General features: G+C 42.8%; 1 protein-coding gene across 1 annotated transcript in view; it reads left to right on the top strand.

Annotated features, from left to right (window-relative positions):
• LMCD1 (LIM and cysteine-rich domains 1) overlaps positions 1–15,422 on the top strand; it is an 82,668-nt gene that overhangs the window by 59,039 nt on the left and 8,207 nt on the right. Inside the window, exon 4 of the mRNA XM_015412697.1 lies at positions 7,175–7,510. Coding sequence (XP_015268183.1) covers positions 7,175–7,510 — 336 coding nt within the window. The remainder of the gene's footprint in view (positions 1–7,174; positions 7,511–15,422) is intronic.

Below are 15,422 nucleotides of genomic sequence, written 5' to 3'. Positions count from 1 at the left end.
ATTCTGTTATATCGGCATGCATTTTCAGTAATGCGACTGTAAGACTCTTCATTTTTGCCTGTTTCGTTCATTCTTAGGGCTCCTCTTATTTCACCTTGAAGCCTTCCTTTTTATAATCAGATGTGTGGGCTTTAAAGTTGTGAAGACAGCACACACATTGTTTTAAGGGAATTAAGCCTTTTTAAATATTGTATTGAGGAATTTTTCCTTACGATTTTTAAAGGGTTCTGTACTGCATGCTTTTGAGGTTACCGGATCTTATCTGGAACTTGAAACATCCCAAGCTGCTGACATTCAAGATCATGATTTTTTGCACTTTACATCGAAAATCCCATGGTTTGCTTCAGATAGACATGTTCAATTTACACATGTTCTTTTCAATAAATTGAAGTCAGAGCTTGAAGTCCTGTCTTTTAAAGGGAGGGGATAAACGTGGGGCTTTGGCTTGACTATGGATACAGATTTTGACCCAGTGTTTACTTTTATGACCCCAGTAAGTGCCATATAATAATGTCTCCACACTCTGACAAACTGGGAACCTTAGAGAAAGGGTTTATTAATGATCTCTGTGACAGCTGGTGACCAAATAACCTTTCATTCTCTGTACATTCTTGACTTGCATGGTTTATACTGAATTTCATCTCTGACTTGGTCAACAAGTGCAATTTATTTTTCCTTGTTTATCTCTTCCAGCCCATAACATGTTGGGTTTATCATATGTTTGTTTTTATATTTTCTGTTCTCATGACATGGGGCAATTCCTGATATTAAAAAAAATGTGTCATTTGTTTTATTCATTCAAGTACTCTAGCCTTGTCCTCAAGCATCAAGGCTAAACCTTTCATTCCATGCATTGTTGAATGTTGAGCTTGTGTAATCCAAATTATAATGCTTCATAAAAGGTATAGGTTTTAGCCAGATACCCCACACCAGGAATGTTGGCGGGGAAAGAAAATAACATGATAAAGGTTGTTTCTTTTCTATTTCCAAAAATAAAGTCTACTTCTGGTCAGTGTTCCCTCTAAGGTGAGTTAGTGTGAGTTAGCTCATAGCTTTTTAGCATCCAGCTCACACATTTTTGTCTTTGCTCAGGAAGGATGGCTCCAGAGAAAACTAATTTATGCAGTAGCCAAATTGCTTGCTCACAACTTTAATGCTAGTAGCTCACAAAACAGAATTTTTGCTCACAAGACTTCAGAGCTTAGAGGGAACATTGCTTCTGGTGCATTCCTAAACAAAGCCAGTGTTGTACAGTTGTTAGAGTGTCAGACTAGGATCTGGGAGACCCCAATTCAAATTCCCACTTTACCACAGAAATCTGGTAGGTGACCTTGGGCCAGTCACACACTCTGTCTAACCTACCTCAAAGGGTTGTTTTGAGGATAAAATGGAGGAGAGGGGAATGCTGTAAGCCCCTTTGGGTCCCCGTTTGGGAGAAAGGTGAGAGATAATTTAATTCGAGTTAAAAGGATGTACCTGTTTGGGATTGCACTGGTCATCTAGTGAGTTCATGGCTTTGATTTTGCTGATTCTGTAATTCAGCTTTTGCTGAATTTACCCGACTGGAGTTTACCAAGTCCCCAAAATGGTCAATCGTTTCTTTCTGCACTCAGGACATTCCTACGCAAAGTTTAAGTCAATGAACTTAGAGTCTATTTTGATAACACGCTCAGCATTCTAGGCTATGTTGTCATACATATCAGGGGAAATCTGCTTAGGTTTGCATGAGCCTGGCAAACAACTTAACTAAGCCATGTTCCTAATTTGTAAGTATTCTGTATGGTAGAAAAAAATCTTTCTTTTGTTGGGATTTCTGGTGGTCATAGCCTGAAGCTGTACACGATCATAGCTTTCTGTTTCCTCTTTTTTTTCCCCTTTGCATAAACATTAACACAATTGGAATGTCTGCAAAACCAATGTTTATCTTTTATAATTCCCCAGAGAGGCAGGCAACATGATGGGAGGCTGCAGAGAACAATCTGGGCAGTTCCTTGAGGGAAATTTGATGGGTTAGATATGCTGCCAAATCTAATTTGACAAAAATCCAGTTTTTAGTTATGAAGAAGGCTAGGCACTGTCCTTGGAAAAGGTTTGATTTACGGGTTGGGGGGGGGGGAAGCAATGTCTGTGAATGGTTCAACAAAGCTTCCAAATGAGGGGAGGGAGTAGAAATAGAATGTAGGCTAATGGGGAAGACCTGCAGGCAGGTAGTGCACAAAAGCAGCATTTCTGGGCATTCCTAGTGAAAGATGCTGGCCATGATACAAGGAATTAGGTTTTTATCGCTGTTTTAATTTGGCTTCTACTTACCTCATCCTTGCAGTTCCTGCCATGAGTTCATTCATAACTTTTGGCATACTATAAGGAAACTCTTAAGTGTCTTCCAATGGAGGATACCATTGAAATGAATGGATGTTTGTTTACAGAATAGCTGCTGCTTCTGTTGCAGAAAGCCATTGAGACCTACTTCGTAAATTTCAAATGTCAGGAGAGATTTACATTGGTCTTACTAGCAGCCTGGCACACTTCTGGATTAGATGGTAGGCCATGTGTGTGTGGGGGAGGGCATTCACAGCACTGGGAATTATTCTTCTCAATAAAAGGGTAAACTTTGGCTTCAGAAGCAGTGTACATTGTTAAGCCAAAGTGGAAAGGACAAGAATGGGAGTACCCCTGAGCTGTGCTATGATATAAATAGCTGAAATTCTAGGAAACTGACCCATAAATTAACAGGGAGAACCAATTGTTAGTACTGTGGAAATTAAAACACAGTAAAATGTTTGAAGAGGGGTGGGAGAAACCTCTTTCTGTGTGAAAAATTAATGGGAGATTTTGCCATTCCACTCAGCTAATTGTAAAGCCTTTCTTCAGCATAAGGAGATGTCTGTCTCCCTTGACTTTGCTGAGAATGAGAAATAAGAGTTGGTTGGTATCAGCATACTATCACTACACCTAAGCTTGAAGCTGCATAGTCACCATTTGTTCAAATGTCCATGCTACAAGGAGGGAGTATTTCTAAAAAATATGGGGAAGGCTGAAGGTAGCACCTGCCCATTCCTTTTAACGCTGCTCAGGTCCAGATACAGCTTTCTCAGAAGACATTTTGTGACCTGACTATCTGAAAGGGAAATGGTAGAACCCCTTCTTGAATGAAGCATTTACTGTTCCTTTCACCCAACCAAATGTAATGAACCAAGACTAGAAACAGTTAATTTGTGGATAAAAGCCACCTCGCCATACAGAAGCTGAGCTGACTGTGATAAGTAACACAGGAAACATTACCAAGAATGTTGAAGCTCACCACACAGAGGTCTATTGTCGATCTCCTCTAGGCAGAAGGAAAACTATTCAATAGAAGAATCCGAGATACTTGATAAAGAGAACTTGGTTCATCTGAAAATCCTTAGCCAAGAAGAAGCTGGCTTAGTTTGAACTAGCCAGAGAACAAGCAGACCCAAATAGTTTTGCTGCAACATGGTTTTGTTTCTTATGCAGTACTGAACAAAATGGTAATAGTTACAGAATCCCAAATCCAAAGGCTTTAGATTATGTTAGAAATTGTGGTTGTATAAATGTAAATAAGAATATGGTTTTTCTTTTACTTATAATTGAGGAACTTATACTATGTGTTTGCAGGGAGGGTTGTTTTGGTTAGCTATGTCCACAAGATTGTTATTTCCTTTCAGTTTTTTTTTTTTGGGGGGGGGGTTGTTTCCTGATACATAAGTATTCTCTGTGGTGCTTGCTCTAATCTTGTTGATTTTGTTATCATTATGTTGGATCCTGTGGTATCATTATGTTGGATCCTGACAGAAAGGATCTATAGAGCTGAACTTGCTTGCCTCCCTGCTGCAACCTAAAATGACCCCAAAAAGCTGTTCCTGTGGGGTCAGGGAACCTGAGGAACAGCATGAAGGGGGAGTTGGAGATCTGAGAGGAGGAGGAGAGGAGATTGGATTTATACCTGCCCTTCTCTCGGAGTCTCAGAGCGGCTTAAAAGCGGCTTTCCCTTCCTCTCCCGGCAACAGACACCCTGTGAGGTAGGCGGGGCTGAGAGAGCTCTGAGAGAACTGCTCTTTCAAGAACAGCTCTGACAGAACTATGGCTTGCCCAAGGTCATCCAGCAGCTGCAAGTGGAGGCATGGGGAATCAAACCCGATTCTCCCTGATTAGAGTCCTCACACTTAACCACTACACCAAACTGGCTCTGCATCAGGAGGGGGAAATATGCAAAAAAGCATCCTCCTCTTCATTACTGGAAATTTAACCATAACATGTAAAAATAAATAAATAAAAGCCTAGGACACCAAGTATAGGACTGTTTTCAGGAGAGAGAGTGCAATGCAATAGGGTGTGAAATATACCAACAGAATTCCCAGTCGGTCCCACATTCATTATAACAGGTACATTAGGGTGGAGTTGTAACTTGCTCTTCACCCAGAGAGGTATGGTGGAGTTTGATCTTACCAGTCACCTGGAGAGCCCAATGAAACTCCTCCACACTGACCATCAGGTCTAGGAAGATTCTGTACTGAGAACCTGAGTGGGCACTGCTGGAAGACATGGATTTCTGCTTCATTCAATCAAGTCTCTGTGCTGCATGTCATGTCAGACCTTCCAGTTGGGGATTTATGTCTCCAGTCTCTCGTGCTGTCTCTAACAAGCCCAATACAAAATTTGCACAGATCTTTTTTTTTTTTGCCATCTGTGTAATACTAAATGGCTATCTTGAATGAACGTTGCGTCTGATCGGTCACAGGAGCCTCGTGTTGATTTGATCCATGACTGATTTTTAGCTTGCACAACTGTTCCTTACATGTTGTGAAACTCTTTGGGGAACAGACTTTCCTTTAAAGTCTAGTGGGCTGTGTAATGTATTCCTTGTCACTGATTTCTCCACCTTATCAGGAGTATATATTGAAAACCTAACAGCCATACTGCTTATTGGGCAAGTGCTGACCAAGTTGGAAATGAAATTGAATGCAGTTGGAAGCAGGTTTTCTAAAAGAGAAGGGTGAATGGCCAACTGGCTGCCTATTAACAATTCACACTCTAATGGGGAAAAGATCTCCAGCAGGGAAACTCCCTCTACTTTTGATTCTGGTCCAGAAAAAAATTAACTCTGCTGTCCACATCCTCTTTTAAAGCCCCATTTGGGATGAGACTGGCTTGTCCTAAGACAGGCTTTTGACTACGCATCAAATGCCAATGGCCAGTTAATTGCCAGCTAACTGGCTTGTCAAATATTAAAAACAATGGTCTAAAAGAAGTACATGGATTCCATTCTTCTTTGTCTTTAACACTATTAAAATATCGCTATACATTTGGAGTAATAAAATGGGGTTCCCAGTAATGTGGGTGGCCATTACATTCAAAGGTGTAGCCTCAGGAAATGGCTGGTTTATGTATTGGCTTAAATGTCTTTATAAAAGACAAGTAGAAAACAGCATGCAACCCAGGGTAATTTTCTTCTAATTTCCTCTCTAGGCATTAAACAAGTATCATTAACATCTCACTGAAGTGCTACAAGGTTTATGGTACAGCAGCTGGTCTTGTAGCATTATAACAAGCTTGCCTTGAATGGCTTGTAGCCAGCAAAACACTGGCAACCACCAGCATGTAATCTTTCATAAATAGGAAGCACGTCTCCAGGCAGATACGTAGTGCTTGCTAGAAGCCAGGGCTGCCAAAAACCATAAGAGAGATGGAAGTTTTTGCCTGAGCCTTTAGTTCTTGTGGTGTCTGATGTGTGCTGTGAATTTTCTTGATCTTTTCCAAGCTTGATATTAACGAAGTTGGCTGATCTGGGGAGTGATGAAGCCAGAGCAGTGTGTTTGTATCTGGCACAGAGGGGTGTATTGTCAACAGGTCAGGAATAGCAAAAAGGGAAACCTGTGCTAGTCTCATACTTTTTAAAAAGAGAGCTCTAATTTTATGATACAATATGTCTGTTGCATGCTTTGTGTCTGGATACAGGATTAAAAGACTTCTTGTTCAATTCCTAAGACTTTGGGAACAATCCAAAGCTTGTGATGAGAACAAGCATAGTTCATTGTTGGCCTTGTGATTCCCTCCATTGCTCACAAGGAAAAGTGAGAAGACTTACTAAACTAGAAGTTTTCCATCTAACCACATGAAGCTGCCTCATGCACACAAGATCACTATTCTATCATGGTTGGTATTGTCTACTCTGACTGATAGTAGTCCTCCAGGGTGTCAGGCAGAAGTCTTTCATATCACCTACAACCTGATCCTTTAACTGGAGATTCCAGGAGTTGAACCTGGGGCAAGAAACCTTACCATTCAAGCCACTGCCTCTCCAAGGGTCCATGAGATCCCACTTTGTTTTAGGACCAAAATTTGGGTGGCATAACAAATTGTGGTTAGATGGAAGACTTGCTAAACCAGGAAGTCTTCAAGCTCTGGGCCATGTGTGAAGGGGGGGATCATGAAGCTGAACACACAGGAAACTGTCTTATACTGAATCAGAAGATTGGTCCATCAGAATCAGTATTGTCTACTCAGAATGGCAGCAGCTCTCCAGGGTCTTAGGTCCTTCACATCACTTACTGCCAGGTCCTTTTAACTGGAGATACTGAGGATTGAACCAGGAAAGAAGAAGAAGAGATTGGATTTATACCCCGCCCTTCACTCGGAGTCTCAGAGCAGATTACAACCTCCTTTCCCTTCACTTCCCCACAACAGACACCCTGTGAGGTAGGTGGGGCTGAGAGAGCTCTTTTGAGGACTGCTCTAGAGAGAACAGCTCTGAGAGAACTTGTGACTGATCCAAGGTCACACCAGCAGCAGCATGTGAAGGAGTGGGGGAATCAAACCCGGTTCTCCCAGATTAGAGTCCGCACTCTTAACCACTACACCAAACTGGGACCTTCTGCAAGCCAAGCAGATGCTCTACTACTGAGCCACAGCCCTTTGAATATGAGCCAAAGAATGTCCATGCAGTTTTCTGGGGCTGGAGGGCAGGAAAAATTCTGAAGCCACTGTTGCATTACACTAAAAATCACTTTCTCACTCTGTGATGGGCTGAGCCCCAGGGGATACATTGCCTTCAGAATAAGATGAGGGTTGTATTGAAAGAGAGTTCTGTTTGCTTGTTGTGTATGTACTATATTACAGTGACTTTTTCTATTGTCTTCTGTTTCCTTTATATTAGGCTACCCAGTACATGGAATTGATTTCAAAAGAAATGCAGCCAGTGGCTGGTACAGAAGGAGCTTATTATCGGCGCAGGAGGATGATGAGACAGCTTCCTATTTATGACCAAGACCCTTCCCACTGCCGTGGTCTTTCTGAGAATGAAGTGAAGCTGATGGAAGACTTTGTGAAGCAATATAAAAGTGAGGCCCTTGGAGTTGGAGAGGTTGCTCTGCCAGGTCAAGGAGGTGCCACCAAAGATGAAGGGAAGCAACATGATAAAAATGTCCCTGCAAACAAGGAAGCAGCTTCAACCAATGGAACGCTGGCAAATGCTGCCAAGGGACAGGGATATGTAAGTATTCACTGACTTTCCTGGAGACAGAGAACTCTAGTGAATCTTGATGGGGGAGTTTCATACCAAACAATGCAAGACTGGGTCTCAGATTATTCACTGTCGAAACAGAAGTCTCTCGATTATGTAGGTAGGGTTCTTGAAATTGGAACAACCAGCATTCTGGCAAACTAAAGATTCCCAGAGCACTCTGGGCAAAGCTGTACCACTGTGGAGATTACCAGTGTAGGGATCAGTAATCACGTGTTCTGTACCATTTGCAAGTGCAAACTCTGAACAATATATTATGTAGTTAGTAGGCTTTTCCTACTGGCACACCTTTTGTATTTCAGCTGTTGAAACATCCCCGAATGAAAACAGAGACATGTGATTTCTTTACGGCACAGTGCGTAATGGTTCAAACCAACTCAGCTTGGCATCATGAGGAGAGTGGCTGATTTCATGGACACACACATACATACATCTTTTAAGCCCAGTTGCACCACATTTGATCCTTTGTTTAAGTAGAACAAATTTAGAGTCCAGTGGCACCTTTAAGACCAACAAAGGTCTATTCATGGTATGAGCTTTCGTGTGCATGCACACTTTATCAAATACAATGGCATGGGAGATGAGGTTCAGACTTATAGATGGGCTGAACAGCAAACTAACATGTAACATGCTGAAGATGAAAACATTTTCATCATGGTACATGTTAATTTTCTGTTCAGCCCATCTATAAGTCTGAACCTCATCTCCCATGCCATTGTATTTGATAAAGTGTGCATGCACACGAAAGCTCATACCGTGAATAAACCTTTGTTGGCCTTAAAGGTGCCACTGGACTCTCATTTTGTTCTACTGCTTCAGACCAGCACAGCTGACTAACTGGGTCTACCTTTGTTTAAGTGTTGAGGAGAATCAGGAAGAAATTAGATATTCCCCTTCAAGGCCATTTCCTATACCTATAACATGCCTCAAGTTGAAAAAGTATGGGGTTTCTACTTTCTTATGCTTTGGAGCTTTGTGTTGACTGTTCTTTTTGTATCTTGGAGGGCTTTCTCCCTCTTCTTTCTTGTTAACAATAAATTTTAAAAGGCATCTAGGCTCCCTGCACAGACAGGAAATTGAGTGTCTTTTGTTGTAGAGGATGAAGAGATAAATTGGGAATGTTGGGTCTGGGAAGTGAATAACAGGAGCTCTGAGCCCAATATCCCACCTCTATCAGATCCCTTCACGTAGGGTTGCCACTTCTGGACTGGGAAATTCCTGGAGATTTGGGGGGAGGAGCCTGGAGAGGGCAGGGTTTTGGGGAGGAGAGGGACCTCAGCAAGGCATAATGCCATAGCGTGGCCACAGAGCAGCTGTTTCCTCCAGGCTAACTGATCTCTGTCATCTGGCGATCAGTTGAAATGCCAGGAGATCTCCCAGCCCCACCTAGGATTGGCTTCACTTGTGAAGCTGCGCCTCCAGTGTTAAAGATCACACTGAGGACTGGAACGGGCCTTGGAGCTCCCTCTTCTCACTCGGCTCTTCTCCCTTCTCCAGCTTCCTTTGCTTTAAGCCAGATGCCTCCCTACCTTGAGCAAAATGACCTTAGTGTGGTCTTCTCAGAGCCCATTCTACAGAGCCAGGGAACACGGAATTGGAGAGGGTCTTTCAGATTTGAAACCCTAACACTTGTATACCAGATATTGTTGAATACAGCAAAGGCTCAGTCCAGGCAAAGATTTCCTCTGGTTTAAAGGGGGGGGGGGATAACAACCAGCTGAAAAAGAAGGCTTCCACTAACCACACTTGTAAAAACTGGCAGGGAGGGTTTATTTTGACTGCAAGTTCATCCTTCCAAGTAAATACATATCTGTGGTGTTATTCTCCAGAAGAATTTAAAGCTTTATTTTTTTTCGTCGTGCACCAGTGGAGAAGTGAAATTCTTTCCAAAAAATCATTACAAAAGCTTCATTTGTGCCGACGCTGCAGACAGCTAAACTGTGAGGCAGCTCCACGAGCAGGTTTGACATCCCAAAAAACAAACTTACATTTTAGTAGACTAGCAAAGTGTCCCCCTTGTTCATGGTTGTTTTTATAGCGCAGCAGATGTAGCACGCTGAATGCGTACCTGTTAAAATTTCACAGGATAATAATGCCGGGAAAATGTCATTGAAAGGTTACTGTCTCACAATAGTAGCCCAGTTCCTAATTGTTAATTCTAAAAAAAATGTCTAGGCATATGGGGATGGCTGGATTTTTGTCATTGATTAAAACACATTTTGATACTATGCAGGAAGCATGCCATGACATTAATGATATTTTATTGGAGCATCTTGAGAGAAACTGCAGCTAAAACAGAAATTCTGTCTAGTATATTTTATCCTGCCCTTTCTCCGAAGAACTCAGGGTGTCATACACAACTCTCCATTCCCCATTTTATTCTTGCAACAGTCTGAGAGTTAGATCAGGCTGAGAGAGTATAACACACTTAGTGCCACCCAGCAACATTTGGGGACTTCAACTGTTTTTCTTCCAGGCAAGAATGATGCTGTGCCCACTGTGTCACACTGGCTACTCTTCTCTGTTTCTTACAAGTCTTGTGACATGCTAGGGTTGCCAGCCTCCAGGTGGGGCCTGGAGATCTCCCGCTTTTACAGCTGATCTCCAGCTGACAGAGATCAGCTCCCCTGGAGAAAATGGCTGCTTTGAAGGGTGGAGTCTGTGGCACTGTACCATGCTGAGGCCCCTCCCCTCCCGAAACCCCACCCTCACCTGGATCCACCCCCAAAGTATCCAGGTATTTCCCAACCCAGACCTGGCAACCCTATGACATGCACCAACAATTGCAAGACTGTAGTGCTCCACTGCAGCGTTAGCTTGATGGAGTGTCAAGGGATCTCACAACACCCGAACAGGAAATTCCCAGCTAATTATTTGAACATAATCAGAGTGAAAATTAAACATTTTTTTACACCAGCTATGAATGTGGCAAAGGTTACTTGGGGTGAAGGGAGTCACCACCAGAGCTATCAAAAACCATTCAAGTTTGTGTTTCAAAGAACCACAAAGATACTGCCTAGTGGCCAACTCTTGAAACAGGTTTGGGTGACATAACATAAAAGACTAAATATTTATTTTATTTTATTTACTGGATTTTTTTTTTTACCCACCCTCCCAGCCAAGGCTGGCTTAGGGTGGCTTACATAAAATCAGTACATAATTTACAATAAAACATGAGTCAATTTAGATTAAAACAATTCTAAAACCATTAAGCTATACAACTCAATAAAGTGCAAGTAGCATTAATACCCGATGGCTATGATGACTCAATCCACTCTTCTCATAGTTGGTTCCTCGATCTTCTTTTAATTGTCCTTCCAGCGGCAGACTCAAGCTGTTATTAAGAGCTCCGGGGAAACAAAGGGCTCTCTCACCTTCAGCTATCAGTTGTTAATTGTTAATGATGGTGGTTAATGGTGGTGGAGGCTCCAAAAGCCTGATGGAAGAACTCCATTTTACAGGCCCTGCGGAATTGCAGGAGGTCCCGCAGGGCCCTGGTCTCCTCTGGGGCTCATTCCACAAGAGTGGAGCTGCCACCAAGAAAGCCCTGGCCCTGGTGGTTACCAACCTGGCCTCCTTGAGACTTGGGAAGACCAGTCGGTTCTGGCCCCCTGATTGCAGTGCTCTCTGGGGAACATGTGGGGAAAGGCAGTTCCTCAGGTATGCAGGTCCCTGGCCATAAAGGGTTTTAAAGGTAAGAACCAGCACCTTGAAACAGATCCGGTATGCTATTGGCAGCCAGTGCAGTGCCTTTAGCACAGGCTGGATGTGTTCCTGGATAGGGTGTCCCATCAAAAGCCTGGCCCGTGGCATTTTGCACCAGCTGCAGCTTCTGGATTTGAGACAAGGGCAGACCCATGTAGAGAGCATTACAGTAGTCCAGTCTCAAGGTGACCATCGCATGGATCACTGCTGCCAAGTCATTGCATTCGAGGAAAGGAACCAACTGCCTGATCAGCCGGAGGTCATAAAAGGCTGATTTGGCAGTGGCTGCTACCTGGGCCTCCATTGTTTAGGAGGCATCTAGGAGCACTCTCAAACTCCTAACCTCCAGTGCTGGCACCAAAGGAGCCGCATCGAAGGTTGGGAGCAGGATCCCTCCTGTCGGTCTGCCCTGACTCAGACACAGGACCTCTGTCTTCGTCGGATTCAGCTTCAGCCGGCTCAGTCTAAGCCAACCAGCCACGGCTTGTAACACCTGGTCCAGATCTTCCGGTTTGGAGTCAGACTGGAGTCAGTCTGGAGTCAGATTTGTCATCTATAGTGCCATCAAGTGACTAAAAGCCTGGAAATCTGAAAGGATGTTGGACAAGGTTCAGTCTTTATTGATTAGCTGTTAAATTGATTTGTTGAAGGCAACTCAGTCAGATGAATGAAGGCAAGATAACATTTCTAAATATTTTAACTGGCATTAACAGGAGAGCTAGGATTCAGGGTGCTTTGTGCGCTAAATAGTGCTCTGAAACACCAGCAAACCAAGTAGGTTGGGTGCACTGCTAGATGCAGAGGTAACTCAGCAATGCCAGATTCTGATGCTGGCCGTAGCAAGATGCCAGGCATTAACACGTTCACTGCATATTGACCCTTGGAGTACTGACCCTGCTCCATCACTACCACTGACCTTAACACCTTAAAGTGACTTTAACATGGAGACCACTTTCAGTCACTTTTCTGGGTAATTTGTTTGTTTGTATCAGCCTGTTCACAGATTGGGCAGTTCTCTCAGCACTACTGAAAGCTCTTTCTCTTTTTCACGTTAGATCTGCAGCAATGTGGAAAGAATGTCTGTACCTGCATAGCGGTACTATACAGGAGGCTGTGCTGAAAATCCTAGTCTAGTTGAAGAACGCCAATGTTCTAATCTTGTTTTTCTGAGTTCTCTTGATTCAGAGAGATTTGGCCAGCGTTTTAAGAAAACTATTCCACAGAAATGTACAGTTCTTGCCCAAATTTAACTTCACAGGAAAAGGGTGGTGTGTGTGCTTGTGGGAAATTGGGATGCTTTTAGAGAATCTCTTTTTTTATTTCCACTGAAATAAGAAGCTTTTTTTTCTTTGGGGAAAAAAATTAGGGTTCATTGTGATGTGATATCTTGCAGGCTAAAGATGTTGTTTCCACAGTAGCTGTTGAGAGTCCAACCGCAGCATTTCCAGTTTCAAGAGAAAAACTCCAGAATATCTATGATCAAGCTAGAATGTGCTCTTAACCATATGCGATCACCCCACCCCACCCTACCATGGCACCATTGAATGATTATTTACTTAATTTATGCTCTGCCTTTCTCCCCAATGGGGACCCAAGGTGGCTTACATAAGAACGTAAGAGAAGCCAATGTTGGATCAGGCCAATGGCCCATCTAGTCCAACACTCTGTCACACAGTGGCCAAAAATACCAGGTGCCACCAGGAGGTCCAGCAGTGGGGCCAGGACACTAGAAGCCCTCTCACTGTTGCCCCCCCCCCAAAGCACCAAGAATACAGAGCATCACTTGCCCCAGCCTGAGAGTTCCTATCTATACCTTGCGGCTAATAGCCATTGATGGACTTCTGCTCCATATGCTTATCTAATTCCCTCTTGAAACTGTCCATGCTTGTAGCCACTGCCACCTTCTGTGGCAGTGAATTCTATGTGTTAATCACTCTTTGGGTGAAGAAGTATTTATTCAAAGTTCCCAAAAAGTATTATGAAGTACTTCACCATATGTAAACTACATTGAATTTCTTGCTTGTTAATGTATTGACCAAGTTCAGTTCCAATGCTGATATATGTATTGATTGTTTATTACTGTTTAAAATACAAATTTAAATTTTGGGGGGGGAGTACTTCCTTTTATCTGTTCTAACCCGACCGCTCAGCAGTTTCATGGAGTGCCCACGAGTTCTTGTATTGTGAGAAAGGGAGAAAACTATGTCTTTCTCAACCTGCTCTATCCCATGCATAATCTTATAAACCTCGATCATGTCACCCCTCAGCTGTTGTTTCTCCAAGCTAAAGAGCCCCAAGCGTTTTAACCTTTCTTCATAGGGAAAGTGTTCCAACCCTTTTATCGTTCGAGTTTCCCTTTTCTGCCCTTTTTCCAATGCTATAGTATCCTTTTTGAGGTGTGGTGACCAGAACTGTACACAGTACTCCAAAAGAGGTTGCACCATTGACTTATACAGGGGCATTATGATACTGGCTGATTTGTTTTCAATTCCCTTCCTAATAATCCCCAGCCTTTTTTATTGCAGTTGCACACTGTCTCGACATTTTCATTCTTCTTACATTGTTATCCGCTCTTTTTCGCTCTTCCATTTTAATCTCACAAGAACCCTGTAAGGCAGATTAGGCTGATAGGGTGACTGACCCAAAAATCACCCAGCAGACTTCCACGGCAGAGTGCCTGGGTCTCCTGGATCCTTATCCAGTGCTCTAACCACTACCCCATGCTGGCTCTAGTTTGTATTCCTGATAGCTGTTACACAGCTAAGGAGTCTTGTTTAATGGAAACCTGAGCATCCTTCAGAAGCCTTTGGTTGCTAACTGGTATGGAGGATGGTGTTTATCAGATCCAAAGAGTGGGAAATGGCATTTTATCTATCATTTAAAATTTAAACATTGATTCTATATTTGTCCTTAAATCTTACGCCTTCATTATGAAACAGGCTGTAAATGTAGATCATGAAATTACTCCTCTGGGTTAATTGAGATTCATCTAGACCAAATAAAAGAATAAAGTTGGCATTGGACTCAGTCCAGTGGAAAGTTCTTCTGCAAAAACCCCATTGAAATGAATGGGAGCAGAAGAGGACTTCATTTCAGTATGGCTTGCACAGAAGAATTTCCTGGTGACAGGCTGATAAAAAGTTGGCTGTGTTGCTGAGAAAGGAATTCATATTGCCAGTACTATTCCCTGGCCGGTGGGCTGGCATGTTGTCTACTGCACTAGGTCTTGTTTAGGAATGTCAAGACTGTATTCCAACTCTGACAATTCTTATATGTATTGTACGCTGCTGCATTGTTAGCCAAATTGCCTTTCTTTGATAGAATGGGGGATTTGAATATTAAATCGCAATGGCTTTAATTAAGGGAACAATAACCTATGTATACTGGACTCCAACTTATCCAGATCCCCAGAAATAGACACAGAGGCTAGATCTTAAAATATAGTGATTTCTTCAGTAATAATTCTCACACACATACAATAAAAATAAAACAATTATACACTCAAGCGACACAGAGCTAAGAAATCATATAGAAAGGTACAGTGACAATTGCATTAGCAGAAAGGTATCATTGATGGGGACGATACTTTACCTGTCTGATGCAACAAGGTGATCCTGCAGCGAAAATAGGGAGAATACTAGGGAAGGGGTCGTGTGTTAACCAGCAACACATGTGGGAGACTCCAAGCAGCGCTAAGAATGGAGCCAAAGACATAGGGTGGGGTCATGTAGGTAAGGTGAGAGAGAGAGCAATGGAGAGAGGCTTTCTTTAGATACCCTAAAAGGACTGGGAGGGGAATGCTTTACCAGTCACATAGTCCCCAGGAAATCTAGAAAAATCCAGTTACTAATGGTCAGGAGATGACCAGGAGAATAGGATTATTGGTTGGGCAATTGCAGTGATATTCAGCTAATGGTGACACCTTTAGAAAGACAAAAGAAAGAAAAAGGGTAGTAATGTCCCAGCTCCATGGATGGTCATTAGTTGTAATGGCCCAACAATCAGCAGCTGTGTTATCAGAATGGGCGGTGGATGGACGTGGCAGCTGCTTAATCCTCTCATGGCATAAATCCTTTTGTTTTACAGTGAAGAGTACGTGTAGCATTTGGTGCAGGTGAGGAGGTAGAAGGTGCCTGCATGATGGAGTCTCGCTATGGATTCTTTGCAGGAACACTCA

This window comes from Gekko japonicus, unplaced genomic scaffold, assembly GCF_001447785.1.
Source record: "Gekko japonicus isolate JY-2015 unplaced genomic scaffold, Gekko_japonicus_V1.1 scaffold588, whole genome shotgun sequence".
NCBI classification, from domain to species: domain Eukaryota; kingdom Metazoa; phylum Chordata; class Lepidosauria; order Squamata; family Gekkonidae; genus Gekko; species Gekko japonicus.
The sequence above is the reverse complement of the archived record's forward strand: the minus strand, read 5'-3'. Positions and strand labels throughout refer to the sequence as shown.